Genomic DNA, 15,685 nt, shown 5'->3' with positions numbered 1-15,685 from the left:
GCATAGGCTCATGTAATGATTAGTTCATGTTCCTTACAGATACTTTAGGAAATAAGGCGCGGCGAGTCAGCTGTGGCTTGGTAGACAAAGGAACCAGCCTGAGCTTTAACCTTTGCTATCAATAACCCACCAAGTGCATGAGCCAAAAAGATGGCACTTGGTCCTGTTTATTTATTTAAGATATTAAATTATTAAGACTTTATTTTTGTTTATTTTATTTTTATGTTTATTTTTCTTATTAAGGTATTTATTAAAGATCTTTCCCGTCACTAATGGTGATTACATCCCTGGCTCTTCTCATGGTACTAGCAGTCATTTCGTTGCTAGAATGCAATACTAGAGTGTTCAGCCAAATCAAATACCACCTGTGGAAAGTGTTCAGTCAATATGTGGTAAGTTAACAGAGGTGGGTGGTAGGTGCTGACTAGTTTGGTCCAGGGCATGCGCAACAGGAATGGGTAAACTCAGGGTCGTTTTTCCAATTCTGATTTGTGTCCTTGGCTGAGTAACTAGACTTTGCCGTCATTTTCCTCATTTGTCACTGCTCTTTATGGCCCAGTGCGTTGCTGCTGCTGTTGATCTCTGGTTTGGTTTGTGCACGCAGTGGACAATATTGCTGTCCAATCTGCAGCCTTTTGACCTCAGATAAAGAACTCAGGATTCTGGAAATAGAATAATAGCACAAGGAATTCCAGCAGCGAGGTCTAGTCCAGGATCTCAGGGACAGTCACTGTGGGCCTCATTCATCAATCATTTATCACACACTCACACGTCAGGAACTATGTTGGGTACGGGTTCTTCCTGGTCCTTCTGGTCCTGAGGCTGATCTCAGTGCCTAGAATATCTGTTGAAGAACATCTCAAAGCATCTGTTCTCTGTCTGTGTTAGCACAGCACACACACCTCTTTCTAATTCCTCTCATGCCTACATGCAAAACTTACCATGTTCTGCTTTATTTTACTCTGCCTTCATCTTCCCTGATACGGTCACTGGTGTGAAAACCAAAGCTTAGATAAAGGATATTCTATTTAACAAGTTATCACAGAATATGCTGCTATTCAGCTAAACTCAAGATATTTTCTCTACTCCACAGAAATACACAGTAAATTAGACAGTAGTGTCTGTGACATGTTAGCAAAATGAAGAAAAGTGTTTATGTGATTTTTTTTTTCTTTCCCATGTTACTGTGGGGAAATGCCTCTTGAACTCCTCAAAAGGGACAGGAGTGACCAAGTTCTCATAGATTTGATTTATCTGAAAAGGACTCAGATGTGATGTGTAGCTGGGGACTTACAGTGATCTTTTTATTCCAGCCAGAGGGGCACAATAGCCAATTAATTGTTCTAATTAGAATGCGTGCCCTGAATGTTTGCACCTCTCCCCCCCGGAGAGGAGCCTGATGAACAAGAGAAGAGGAAAACCACAGGCTCTTAACGGCAGTCCCCTTCCCTTCACAAGGCAGGGACTTGGGGTGCAGATACTCTAGAACCTGTGCTGTCCAGCAGCTTTGGAGATGAGTCCTTAGGTGAGTTTGAAGCAGCAGCCTAAGTGGGAGTTTGTGTACGCTGTTGCTGCTTTCCACTAGTGTCTGAGGTCAGGAGCTTTTGAGAGAATCCCCACTTTGTTTCTGAACTAACTGCGCTGAAAGGATTTTTCTAAACCTTGATCAGATGGGCTGGGGAGATCAAGAGTCCCTCGAGGGTGGGTATGGTGGAGGCTGCAGTGTAACTACAGAGCCCCGACCAAACCAAAATGTGGGGAGCCTGGGAGGTCCGAGACGGTGCCCCTTGTAGACTTCCACACTTTTGCGGTGTGGATGGAGCCTCACAGGGTCACAGATGTAGCAAAACCTGTTAGAGCAGTTTTGTGCTTTTATCTACACTCCTCAAGGCTCTTCTCCTCTTTTAAAATGTCTTTATTTTTAAACTGAAGACATTTAGGGATATTTACTACTAAACACTGGTTTTGATCATACTTTGCTACAGCGTGCCCTTCGTTCTTAGTCAAGACTAATTGAGTCATTCATCCCCTTAGCTCCAATAGCTATATTATATAAGCTGATACTCCATAAATTTCCATAGATTTCCATTATAGCAGGATCGTATTGATCTAGGTAGATCTGAATGTAACATCATAACCTTTCAGATGAAAGAAGAACTTCAGAGATGTTGAACCAATTAACACACCCCTAGGAAATGTAACCCAGGCATCAGTTTGTCCTCACACTGGGAACCTGAGGGAATGGGAGTCCAAGCCAGGGGTACCAGTTCATCTACCTGCATCTCCTTTTTCTGTTTTTCTTTTGCCCTGCCTCCTTTTATCCTATCTTTTATTCCTTTTCATCTTTTAGATCTCAGAGGAAGAAGATCAATGGATTTCTCTTCAGCACTGAAAGGATTTCTGAACAACATTAGAGATGACTTTTTTCCTTTCTCAATAGGACAAGTACAGCTGCTGCGTTTCATTTTGTTTTCTGCCCTTTTCGTCTGCATGTCAGGTGGATTGCCTTATGCCTTAATAGAGTCCTGTTAATTTTCTACTCTTTGCCCCTAGTCATGTAGCCTGTGGTGTTAAATTCTTTCCCAAGGATTGCATCTCTATTCTTTTAGAGTTTTAGAGTAGAAAGAGAATCCGTCATTAGCACTGTGCTTTTCACAATCACAATACTGGTAATCTTGCATCCAGAGGTAATAAACAGATAGATAAAGGACTTGGGGGTTTACTGCTCCAGCTGCTAAATTCTCAGGAAAAAATATTCTAGGCTATGAGAAGAAAAGATGCACAATGATCCTAGATTTTCTATGTAATTCAATGTAATCAAATTCAGTAATGAGCTCTGATTTTTGTCAAACAAATTTAACATATGAGGTAGTTTGTGTGTGTGAAGTGCCTGTCATGTGGGAGAACTGTCCTCGCCGTACTCCAATTCTATACTTAGTTGACTTCTGCTGCTTTTATTGATAGTGATGTAGTCATAAGTTCAATTTTATGGGTTAGTTTTTTTGCCTTTTGTGGATGGTGGTTAGAAGCATGGGTTTTGGTCAGACAGACTGAAGTTCAAATCCTGGCTCAACCGTTTACTGCTTCAGTGATTTTGAGCTGTTTGAGTTGTACTTTTCTCATCTGCATAGAATGGGGGTCATAATACAACTGAGTGCATATGGTTATTGAGGATTAATATTCCAGGGAACATCATTACCACTTCATACTAGCTAACAAATATGATTATTGCTCTTAATGTAGTTTCTTGAACTCATCCTGGAAACTGTGACTACAGATAAAATGAATGTTTATAATCTTTGAAAGTATGTTTTATACAATGGACTATTACTCAGCCTTAAGAAGAAGGAAATCCTGTCGTATGCAACAACATGGATGAGCCTGGAGGATATGCTAGATGAAATAAGCCAGTCACAGAAGGACAAGTACTGCACGCTTCTACTGGTAAGAGGTGTCTGAAATAGACACATAGAAGCAGAGAATACAGCTGTGCTTGCCAGGGGCTGGGGCGAGGGGAAAATGGGGAGTTGCTGTAAAGCAGGTAGGAAGTTTCAGTTGTGTGAGATGAGTAAGTTCTAGACGTCGACTGTCTAGACTGTCACCGTAGTGCCTGGAGTTAGCAATGGTGTACCGTAAGCTCCAAAACGTGTTGAGTGTAGAGCTCATGTAAAGTGTTCTTTACCGCAATAAAAATGTGTATGTTTTTAAGAGAGAATATGATAGATAAATATTGCATTTTCCAGTTTCATCTGGTGTCAAAGGGAAATTCTGAACCATGAATAATCCAAAGATAGTTACTTACCTAATTCACAGTTCTTTCCTTCATATCCAGCTTGACACCAACATTCATAGGAATTAATGTCATCCTTGCACAGGCCGCCATTTAAACATGGACTGGACTCACACTGATCTCCATCTTTGAGATAGATTAAAAAACTGAATTAGCTGATAAATTGCTGAGAATGCCTAGTCCTTCTGACACAGACTCAGGGGAGAGCCTGATTTAAGGTCAGAGCAGAACTGCGAACCCGGAAACCAGCTGCTCATGGGACACCCCTATCTTCTAAAAGCAACTCAAATACAGGTTCTTAGGCTAACACTGTCCTAGGAAATTGCCCCGAGGAAGGCATGTACATAGCTGAGACACCCGAAGGGAAAGAGGAGGCGGGGGGAAGGATGTCTGAGTGTAGAAGTGTACTCTGTCAGCATAGGGCGAGAAGAATGTTCCGTCTTTCCTTATAGAATGAGGGTGGAGTTAACTCTGAATTGAATAACATTGCTTCAACAATTACCTGTGTGTCATCTGAGGCAGAGCAAGCTGAGCTAGATCACATAGAGTAACTCCACTCAAGGACCTGGCAGCCTCAGCGTGGAGCGCATGTGCCTGCTTCCTTGTATTATCGTTGAACTCGTAAGTATGGTATGCAGTAGTGGTTCAGAACAATAGAAAAGATGCTTTACTGCTTAAGGATATTCTGCTGTCTGAGTTAGGTCCCAGATGGTCTAGACAAAGTCAGAAACAACTTTCAAGGCGAAGAATTAGAAAAGATTCTGAAAAATGTGCTTTATTTATAGGTTGGTTATGTTTCCTTCCTACCTTTCCTGAAGTTTCTACATTTACAGAGTTCTTGAGAGTCTTTGAAGATGCTGGTGGTAAGAAAACAAGAGGAAGGAATAGATAAGAGGAGAAGGGTCAGGATGAGAAGGGAACCTTTCAGTCTGGTTTCTTAGAGCTCTGCCTCCACCTGGACTTGTAAGGAAGCTTCAGAAGAAAGGGATGGACAGAACCAGAAGGGAGGCTGGCACACACACAGCTGAGAGAGAGAGCCCTGAAGAAAACTGGGAGCTAGATCAGCAAGACTTCATATATGAGTAACAGAAGAGTAAGCGATAAAGATGACCTAAGAATAAAACAGCGAGAGAAAGGGGGCAATTACAGAGAACTTTCTAATTATTGGTCATATTTGAGAGCAAAGCTCCCTGACATCTAGTGTGTGGACCCCCACCTGCTCAAGGGACAGCAGTAGGGTGTCCGTCACCCTCACAGTCAGGAGCATGTATACAGGTCCTGTTGACTAAGGGCTAATATTGCTTTCTCAGAAATAGTCCCTCTCTGGAGAATTTGCTTGTTGTAAAAATTAGACCTTGTCCCCTCTGCCCCTTGATCCAGTGTGCTTTTTCACAGATACTTCAATTTGTTCCAATTCTATGAAAACAAAATACGTTATCTCTGGTTTATTATTATTGATGTTCAGAACCAGTCTGAAAAACGAGCTACACTTGCACTTTATATTATAGACCAACAGATCTGAATTATTTAGGATGTTTCACTGAAAGGGTCTGGGCTTGCAGCCAGCTACACAGCAACTCATTTGCTGAGACATATCTTTAAAATGAGTGTCATTTTATCCTGCTTTTAGTCCTCCTTTGGGTGCTTGTCTGTGTGTACTTTGGGCTGAGGCAAAGCCACAGACAGTAGGGGTCAAAGACAACAAGAGATGAGACCTCGCCAAGTGAGAGGTTCCTGTTTAAGGCTACTCGGTGGTTGTTTAATGAATAACAGCATTTGGATTTGAAGGCCAGGGCTTGGGTAATACGGAAAGCAAGGGGTTGGGCACTAGAGAACTTGGCTTCTCTTCTGGGCTCCATGACTCCCTAGCTGGGTGACCTTTGGCAAGTCGCTTAACCTCCCTAAACCTCAGTTTCTTCTTCTGTAAAATGAGGTTAATAATGCTTTGCTCACAGGGTTGGTGTGACGATTAAACGTGACAGGTGCTCTGTAAACTGTAAAGTGCTGGTCAGATGCTGGTTACTGTGGTTGGGTGATGTTTCTTCTTTAATCAGGCTCTTTACATGGTTAGTTGATGGTAGAGAACAGGGCAGGAGTGAGGGGCCTGTGTCCCTACTGTGTGAGAAAGCCCCTACACAGAGAAATAGCATTGGCTGTTTTGGGGTGGTTAGGAATCTCAGCTGCAAAGTGAAAAGAAGCATGCAGTTGTTTTCTTTTTCTTTTTTGTTCTTGTTTTTGTTTTATTTTTAGAAGACAAAGCAGTCATGACAGTGTGAAAAAAAAATTAGTGAATAGAAACCTGAGTTAAATAGGGTCAAGAGACCAGAAGAGAGAGCTCTCATGCCCTGTGACAGTAACAGAGTCCAACAGGAAAAAGACTCCTTTCCTAGCAAGGACTCAGCCAATGAAGAGCCATGGACTCTTGGTTTCATATAGCCCTCTTTTCCCCTCTATAAAAGAGTTCTCCCTCCCTTGCCATGCAGGGACTTGCATGTGGCTCCTCATGGTTGCAGACCCTGATTGTGATTCTCTGCTGATCCTGAGTAAACCCATCTTTGCTGGAGTCTGTTTCAGTTCAACAACAGAATCATGCCCTTGATGTTTCCCAGGTATCTTTACCCAAGTAAACATCTTATCTTTACCAGTAAACAGTGCAGCCTGTGACCTAGATGGCAGGGACCCAACTTCAAAATACGGTGTTTAAGAGGTGCTAATGAACCCCTGCTCAGGGGTGGGAAGCCAAGTCAGGGGAGGCCGTGGGCAATGAAGGGATCAGGAGAGTTTAAATACAGCTAGGAATATTTTGGGGAGGTGGAAGTAGAAATTGATTTGCTTTAAAAAAAATATATCACAAGATTCAAAGTTTTATTTAGAGTGGAAATAGAGATTAAAAAGACTTGTTTGGACTAACTGTAGAGGAATACCTCAGTAGAGAGTTGGCATGGTATCGTTCATTACTAAGAACAAGGGAAACCAGATGAAGCAAATGTAATGGGGCGGACCTCTTATTTCCTCGTTATTTAAAAACAAGTGGAGAAATGAGTTACAAGAGTATGAACAAGTTCATTAGTGTCTACAGAATAGAATCTGGAAAATAGAATTGATGGAATACAGTGAATTTGCCATCCAGGTTAGTTTCTGTCCATGCAGATGGTCTTTGGTAAGTCAACCTGGGAAACTTACACTGCCTCAACATCCTGCTGCTGGATTTTAAATTAGCTTTAAGATTTAGTTGTCATTAAAGTTTTGACTTTTCCTCCTTTTGGTCAAGTCATTCAGCAAATATTTACTCAGTGCTTCTGTACCAGATATTATTCGAGGTACTAAGAATACATCAATAAACAAAACAATGGAAGACCCCTGCCAGGATGAAGCTTGCATTCTAGTGAGGTGGGAAAAATTAATAGTATAAGTAAGAACATTATATGATACCTCAGATGGTGGAAAGTGCTATGAAAAGATAATTGAACAGGATACGATATCTAAAGTGATGGGGTTACAAGGGGGCAGGTTGAAGTATTAATAGATGATCAAGGTAGGCTTCATCGAGATGGTGACATTTGAGTGAAGACCCGAAGTGGGTGAGGGAGTGAGCCTAAAGGAACCTGGCAGAAGAACATTCAACATTAAAGGAACAGTCAGACCTAAGACTCTAAAGTAGAAGCATTCCTAGAGGTACAAGGAGCGGCCGCGAGGCCAGGATGCCTGGGGCCCAGTGTGTGAGGGGCAGTCTGAGGGGCAGTGGGCAGGGTGGGGCCACCTAGGAGGGCCTTGGAGGCCACCAGGAGGAGGAGGGCTTTTACACAGTGAGCATTTAAGTCAGTCAGCATTCTCTGATTCTTTACTGAGGATTGCAAGCTCTCATTCAGTCCCAGATGAAATTCTCTTTGGTTTCTTCCTTCCAGATTCCTGGGGTGGAATGATGTTCTTTTTGAAGCCCTAGGGAGGAGTAAGCTTACCTGCCAGCAGATATCTCCCAGGCAGGCATAAACCTGGAGTATATCACCGTTCCATTTGGGGTAAAAGAGTTGGACTTACTTCCCTGAGCCATTTTGACAGAGTTTAATATATTATCTATTTACACAGAGAAAAAATACATAATTCTCAATGTTTCATATACCAGCTAGAAGATAAAATGAATTGCTTACCAACATACTGCTTCCAAAATTCAGTCTATAAGGAAAAAGAGGCCAAGTTAATTGTAGCATTTAAAATGTTTTGGATTTGATTCCTTTTCTATTATAACATTTATAGTACACATATATGTATAGATATTTTAAAATTACGAAGTGAAGTATGTCTCCCCCCCACCTTTTAGGTTTTCTATTCTTTGCTCCGCATCTGAAGGATGTTATATGGAAATACTCACAGTTTTCTCGGTGTTTTCAAAAACTTCTCGTGCTTCTTCAAAACTACACTTTTCTTCTATACATTCTCTCTCAAGATTCCCTTGAACAAACTCTTCCAATTTACCTGAATTATACCTCTTTGGCCGATTCAGAATTTTGGTGGCATTTTCATGATCAAGAAAAACTGAAATTTAAAAGAACTATTCTTTAGCTTTAGTAAAAAAAGAAAACTTCATGAAAATTAAATACATCTCTTAAGGAAGGCTTTGTTTTTAATCCAAGTAATCCCATAGCCAATTTATCTTTGGGGCATAGAGCCAAAATCTATGATGTTCTCATAGTACTGTATACACATGGAGATTTAGGAATTAAAATTCAATTTTACTTTTAGTCAAGAGAGCTTCGGTAATAAAAGGTCAGATTTTCAATCATATTTAAATTTGCTTTGGATGAAAAACAAAGTTCTCAAACAAGCAGTTAACTTCACACTTTGTCATCATTTGAAAATAGCTAATTGCAGATCCTTGCAAGGTGATCCATCACCCTTGCCGGACTGTGTTGCCAGGATGCAGTTGCCCAAATGACTTTGCAACACATTTTCTCTTGGAAGAACTGGCCTAACGGTGGACCAGCTGCAAAGGCAACCCCAGTATCTCTCACTAGATAATTAAAGAAAAACCACTGCATTAGTGTTTTTTTAATCTTCAGACTCACAACACCTTCAGTTGGCGTGTGTTATAGGAATTCCAGCGACATAAGTTTTTCTCTGGGATCAGGATGTGGTTTATTTTAGCTGTGACTGCTTGGTGTGTAGGAACACTCTTGAACTCTGGAGGACTGAGGTCTCTGACCTAATTCTTTCCCTCCCTTCCTCTCCCCCGACTCGCAAATCTCAGTTGCTTCTGTCTTTCTGTTTTGCTCTCTCTGTCTCTGTATGTGCCTCTCTAGATAGAAATAATACAGTATCTGTATCTGTAATAAATAATAAGAACTCTGGAAGTTGCCTGGAGTTCTTAACTTTTTTCAAGAGACTGTCTGATACCATCTAAAAAGGACCAGGTATTTATAAGGTGAACTTTCCAGGGCATTTGGGATTGTTTTCTCATTAGCTCAAAAAAAAAAAAAAAGAAGAAAAGAAGCTATATTCCCTTATTTCCATTGCAGCCTCTAGTCTCTTGACAACCTCTCACTTTTGCTATTCTTGGGCTTCACATTTTTCCTGAATTTAGCTTAGACTTTTTCTCTTCAACTCTTCCCTTGCCAACTTTCTCCACTTCTGTCACCCCTTCTTCGGTGCTGTGGTACCCTGCACCCCTAGGTCAGTGCAGCTGGCTGCCTCTTCCTTCCCTCCCAAGGTGGCCAGCACATGTCCATGCCTCCCAGCCTCCATCAGGCCCTCCTTTCTGCTCAGCAATTTATTTGCTTGGCCCTACAAAATCATCTATGTCTATATCCATTTATAGTGTGGTCTGGTGGAAAAATAGAGGTTTGGAGTCAGATCAGACACACCTGGGTTTGAATCGCATGTCTACCACCTGTTGGCCATGAGACCTTAAGCAAGTCACATAATCTTTGAAGCTTAATGCTGACGAATGTAAATGGATATGATCGGTATAATCAGTAGTATAATCAGACTGCATACCTCCCAGTGTTGCTGACGGGATCAGGGAGCTAGTATGTGGAGGCTGGTGTATGTTAGTTATCTCGCTTCATTTTCACTCCTCTGTCTGGCCTGCCTTCCTCATTTTCTCAATTCTCTTTATATTTATTTATTTATCCTTCAGAACTGATTTTATTTATTAAATTCTTATTTTTTAATTAAAGTATAGTCACTTTATAAAGTGCCAATTTCTGGTGTACAGCATAATGTTTTAGTCATACATATACATACATATATTCATTTTCATATTATTTTTCATTATAGGTTACTACGAGATATTGACTATAGTTCCCTGTTCTATACAGTAGAAACTTGTATATCTATTCTGTACATAGTAGTTAGTATCTGCCAATCCCGAACTCCCAATTTATCCTCCCAACACCCCGGTAACCTAAGTTTGTTTTCTGTGTCTGTGAGTCTGTTTCCTTTATTTAATGAACTTTCCAGTAGCTCTTTCTCCTTTCCTCCCATCCGTATAATGAAATGTCTATTCTCAGGATCAGCAATGACCTCCTAAAGGATGATGTTGAGCTTGTGCATTTTCTGCCTGCTCCGAAACATTTGTAATTATTAATCTCTTCCTTTGCAGGGCACTCTTTCTGTGAAATCAGTCTCTTCTGGTTCTCCTCTCTGCTCTAACTCTTGTTATTCATCCACCACTTGACTCAATTAATTCCCCTTCATCCGCCTGCCCCTTATATGTTCCAAGTTCTCCCAGCCTCCAGCCTCTGCTTTGGCCTTGTCCCTTTTCACTCTGTACATCTTTGCCAGGGCTGGGACTTGGGTGAGGTAAACAAGGCACCAAGGGCACAGAATCTAAGGAGGCACTATTTCTGTGCAAGTACATTGATGCCCTATGTGCATTGCTTGCCTCGCCCTAGTCCAGCGCTGACTCTTTCAACACAATTTTCTGAGCACTCACTACTGCCAGGCACGGTACTAGGTACCACCAGATCCATGCTCACTCTCTGGATCATCAGACACACATGGTTGTGACTACTGTTAATACAACAGTGAGTTCTGAATACCCATCTCTAGTCGGATATATCTTCTCGATTCCAGGTTATTTTTTCAGCTCCGTATCTGTACATCATAATGTGACTGATAAGAGCTGATGTTTGTTTAATGCTTTGGATGTACTGGACAATGTGCTCAGTGCTTAGCATCCATTATTTCTTTCCCTCCTCACAGCAATCCCATGAGTTAGGTGCTGTTGTCTCATTTTTGTAAATCAGAAAAATGGAGGTTCAGAGAGGTTGAATGATTTGCCCCAGGAAACATAATACAGTGTCAGGGTCAGAATTTAGACACTGGCAGTCAGACTGCACAGTCCATGCTTTGAGGTGTTGTGCTGTATCCTAAATGCCCAAGTTAGATGCTCTGCACTTCCTCTAAACCCGTTCCCCTTCCATACCCAGATGCTTAAGTCATATCATTTCTAGTTCCTTAATGTCACTTGAATTCCTTTCTCTCTCTGTCCAGCTAATGTCCAGGTTCAGGCCCTCGTGCCTTCCCTGAACGTTGACGGTGGCCTCAGGACTGGTCTCCCCTAGTCTGGCCACCCCTTCCTCACACAATTCGGTAGAATGTTGTCAGACTGAGCATCCTAAGTCAGCCATTAGTGGTGTTCATATTGACACTTCCGATGACTCCACACTGCATTCTCTTGTCCAAGCTCCTTAGTTTAGGGCCTTCATTATGTGATGACCTGACCTCACGTCACCTGTCATATTCAATATTGAAAACATAACTGAGTTCCTGAAAGACCTCACGTTCTTTGTGGATCTGGATCTCTACTCGTGAGTGATCCTCTTGGCATAGGATGCCCTAGATCAAACATTTAAGGAGAGTGAGTCTACATATTTTTTAAGACCCAGCTCAAAATAGTGTCTCTGTCAGTGTTTCCCCAGTTAAGATATGCCTTTCTCTGTGCTACTTTAGCATCTGGTACACATTTTATCACATTGTATTGAAATCTCTCACCTGACTTCATGGTGATTTAGGTCAAAGAGGGAGTCTGGTTTATTCCCATGCCCCGGCACCTTGCCACAGTACCTGGGGCCATAGAAGTTACCCAGTAAAGTTGTGTACAGCATATGGACCAAAGCTGTGACAGCTGTGTCACAGATTCGGTCCATACACTGTACAAAATGGGATTGGTTTCACAGAACAATTTTGATTTCAAAATTCCAAATTGATGCAATAATACCCAAAGGCAGCAGCCGTGAAAATGCAGCCTCTCAGTAAATCATTCGTAGAGACTGCGTTTAGAAGCCAGTGACAGGTCAGCAGCAGAAGAGAGTGCTGCAGCAGCCCTGTCCCTCCTTAGGGACATCCCCCCATGCTCTGCTCAAGGACCTGTTACAGTGACTCCGGAATCGCACTGCCTTTCTCCTCAGGATTGTCTGAGGGCCATATATTTAACCTCCCTTCAGGCTTATCTCTTCTAGTCATTATTTGCCAAGCTCTGAAATCATAGTCCCTCTTTTTTTCTCCGAATCTATCCTTTTTCCAACATCTGAGGTCTTCAAGAGGGCAGCATCCTTCTTAAAACTGCCATCATCTTGCCATTTATCTGGAAGGAAGGGTTTGGATCCTTTGTCCTAGATCTCACACTGATGTGGTATGTGTAAAGATTTAGCTTTATGTCCTCCTTGGTGAGTTTTCTAGCTAAATTTCTTTATTCCTGGACTCTACCCACTTTGCTGGTTTGATTTAACCTTTGCATTCTACTATCATTATTTCTGCATTTTTGTGTGACATCATGTCTGGAGTGGGAACCACAGGGCCAGTCTGCTTTCTGCGGACGCTTAGGGTTGGCACCCCTGATCCTGGCACTGTCAGCTACTAGATTCTGTTATAGAAGGTTGACAAGTAAGTGTGATAAATGCTTCCTGTGAGAACATGCTGTTTTGTCTAAGTAGGATAATTTCTTCCCTGTGGGCCTTCTTTGGGGACTGCATAAAGTCACTGAAATTGTGAAAAAACCAAGTGATATAAATCACATTAACGAAATTCCTACTCTTTTTGCCAATTCCTGGACTTGCTTTGCTGAATTTCCTCTTGTATTAACACTGAGATGCTTAGAATCAGAGACAAATTAGTTTCTTCCTAACTCAGAAAACTTTAGTGATAAATAACAGTTTATTATTTTTTTTAACTACAACTTTAACTACTACTCTGTTTTAACTACAACTTTTGATTGAAGGTATATAATTTTATACATTTTTCAAATTTGAGACATGCCCTATTAAATAGTTTTAAAAATTTGAATCACATAATGTCTTAAGAATCAAAATTCTGTGTAAATAAAACCTTTTTTATGCTTTAATGTTACCCATTTTGATTTCAAAGTAAAGAAACACAAAATGACAGTTAATTTTCTCCATATTTTGCTGTTTACTTGTTAAAACATTTTCCCCCTTTTAATTTTTTTAACCAAGGATACGACTGTTTTCTAAGGAATTACATTGTCAAATCATAAGCCCAAAAGTGTCCATTTAAAAATGTATTATAAACATTGTAAATCTATTTAGTTTTAAAAATGAAGAAGACATTGCTACCAGAGAACCAGTACTTACCAACCCACAAGCTGACTACTAGAATCTTGAACATTGCTGTCAAATCCCGTAATCATTTAGTGAAGAAGACAGCCCCAGACATTTCTATATCTAAAAGATAAGCACACTCAGTGTATCTTTAAAAAGGAAACAAACCTGTACATTCAGCACTGAGTAGATATCCTAAAAGGCAGATGGTGACGAGGCCCGGTGATTCTGCCATGATCGTGTTCAGGCACTGCATAACCTTTGCTAGCAGATTGTGCAAGTAACAACGTTGACCGGTTGTTCCAAAGTACAAGCTGAGCTGTATTTACTTCTGGGAAACAGTGTCTATCTCCCTCAGTGGGTCCTTGGGCTATTTCCAATGGCCTCTTGGGTTAAATGAAGGGAAGAGGCGGTGGCCATCATTAAACTTCACCTCTGATTCCATGGGCTGCTGCCACTGTGGCTGATTTGAGGCTGAAGCAGGAAGTGACACGTCATTAGACTAGGGGGAGGTATAATGGCTACAGTTGCTGTGGCAGCAACATTCATCATGGGACCCATGTTATTCTTATCAGGGAGCACTGTCATACAGTTTAAAGGTAAGGGGATGGAAAGAATGAAGTCATTTTGTCACCCACCTTAAAATATCCCCCTTGCTTATATCCCTTAAGTCACCTGTTTGGTCCTTTATGTTCCTCCTCATAAGGAGGAGCTGATAAACTTGACTGTGCCCTGTATCCGTATGGTGAAATGTATGGACCCTGTCTCAGAATGAGATCCATCTAGGTCGCTGCATGTTTCAGTAGCTGCTTTTTGTTGCTGAGCAGTATTTCATGGTGTGGATATGCCACTGTTTAACTATTCACCTACTGAGGGAAATTTTGATTGTTTCCGGTTTTTTGCTATTGCAATAATGTACTTTCAGCATTCACATATAGGTTTCTATGTGGACATAACTTTTTAATTTCTCTGGGATAAATGTGCAGAAAGACAGTTTCGGGTTATACGGGAGTTGAATGTTTGGTTTTTAAATAAAATGCCAAACTCTCTTCCAAGATGGCTGTGCCACTTTACATTCTGACCAGCAGTGGGTGAGTGATCCAGTTTCTCTGCATCCTTGCAAGCATTTGGTATTACCACTTTTTAAATTTTAGGCGTTCTGATAGGTATGTAGTGATAACTTACTGTGTTTTAATTCATATTTCTCTCTTTATCCTCTTCAGTGAAATGTCTGCTCGTATCTTTGCCTGTTTTCCAATTAGACTGTTGGATTTTTAATTGTTGGATTTTTAGTGTTCTTTAAAAGTTGTAGTTATGAGTCCTCTGTCACATACGTGATTTACAAATATTGTCTTCAAGACCTTAGCTTGTCTTTTCATCCTCTTAACTGGGTCTTTCACTGAGCTAAAGTTTTTAATTTTGATGTAGCCCCATTTATCATTTTTTGATGGATCACACTTTTAGTGTCATATTTAGAGCTCTTCCACTAACACTAATTATGAAGCTTTTTCCCATTAAAAAATATTTTATATGTTTAAGTTCTGGAGTCATGTCTGTGCTCCATTTTAAGTTAAGTTTTATGTAGGGTATGAGGTTTAGGTTGAGCTTTATTTTTTTGGCCTGTAGGTACTTGATGCCTCCAGCGCCCTTTGTTAAAATGACCATCCTGTTGAATTGCTTGTGCAAGTTTTTCACAAATCAGTTGAGTGTATTGGTTTGGGTATATTTCTGAGTTCTCTATTCTGTTCCATTGCTTTTGTGTTTATCACCTCTGCCAATGCCACGTTGTCTTGATTACTGTAGCTATATAGTAAGCCTTTATATAATATAGAGTGTTTTCTCTCACTTTAATATTCCGTGACAAGATTGCTTTAATTATTCTAGGGCCCATAACTTTCTGTATAAATTTTATATTTTTAAATTGAAGTATAGTTGATTTACAATATTATGTCAGTTTTAGGTGTACAGCATAGTGATTCAGTATTTTTACAGATTATATGCCATTAAAATTTATTACAAGGTAATGGCTATAATTCCCTGTACTATGTGATGTTGGCTGTGGGTTTGTTGTAAATGGGCTTTATTATGTTGAGATACATTCCCTCCACACCAACTTTGATGAAAGTTTTTTTCATCGTGAATGGATATTGAATTTTGTGAAATGCATTTTCTATGTCTATTGAGATGATCCTGTGATTTTTATCCTGCCTTTTGTTACTGTGGTGTATCATGTTGATTGATTCGCAAACATTGAACCATCCTTGTGACCCTGGAATAAATCCAACTTGATCATGATATACAATCCTTTCTATATATTGTTAGACTCAGTTTGCTAATA

At 40.6% G+C, this 15,685-nt stretch overlaps 1 protein-coding gene and 1 long non-coding RNA gene across 5 annotated transcripts in view; one reads left to right on the top strand and one right to left on the bottom strand.

The window, feature by feature from the left end:
- Nucleotides 1–13,757, bottom strand: part of F9 (coagulation factor IX) — a 30,327-nt gene extending 16,570 nt beyond the window's left edge. The window contains exons 1-4 of one of the 3 annotated variants that reach the window (XM_032476136.1): nucleotides 13,516–13,757; nucleotides 8,160–8,323; nucleotides 7,939–7,963; nucleotides 3,803–3,916 (exon numbers count right to left, since the gene is read on the bottom strand). In XM_032476136.1, coding sequence (XP_032332027.1) covers nucleotides 3,803–3,916; nucleotides 7,939–7,963; nucleotides 8,160–8,323; nucleotides 13,516–13,603 — 391 coding nt within the window. In that variant the 5' untranslated portion in view covers nucleotides 13,604–13,757. Of the gene's footprint in view, nucleotides 1–3,802; nucleotides 3,917–7,938; nucleotides 7,964–8,159; nucleotides 8,324–13,380 lie in introns of all 3 variants that reach the window. The other 2 variants (XM_006194541.3, XM_032476135.1) reach the window with 2 other exon arrangements.
- Nucleotides 13,758–13,842: 85 nt separating this feature from the next.
- LOC116662271 overlaps nucleotides 13,843–15,685 on the top strand; it is a 63,824-nt gene continuing 61,981 nt past the window's right edge. For both annotated transcript variants that reach the window (XR_004318317.1, XR_004318316.1), the window contains exon 1: nucleotides 13,843–13,946. This is a non-coding gene — a long non-coding RNA (uncharacterized LOC116662271). The remainder of the gene's footprint in view (nucleotides 13,947–15,685) is intronic.

Source organism: Camelus ferus, chromosome X (genome assembly GCF_009834535.1).
Source record: "Camelus ferus isolate YT-003-E chromosome X, BCGSAC_Cfer_1.0, whole genome shotgun sequence".
Taxonomy (NCBI): Eukaryota; Metazoa; Chordata; class Mammalia; order Artiodactyla; family Camelidae; genus Camelus; species Camelus ferus.
The sequence above is the reverse complement of the archived record's forward strand: the minus strand, read 5'-3'. Positions and strand labels throughout refer to the sequence as shown.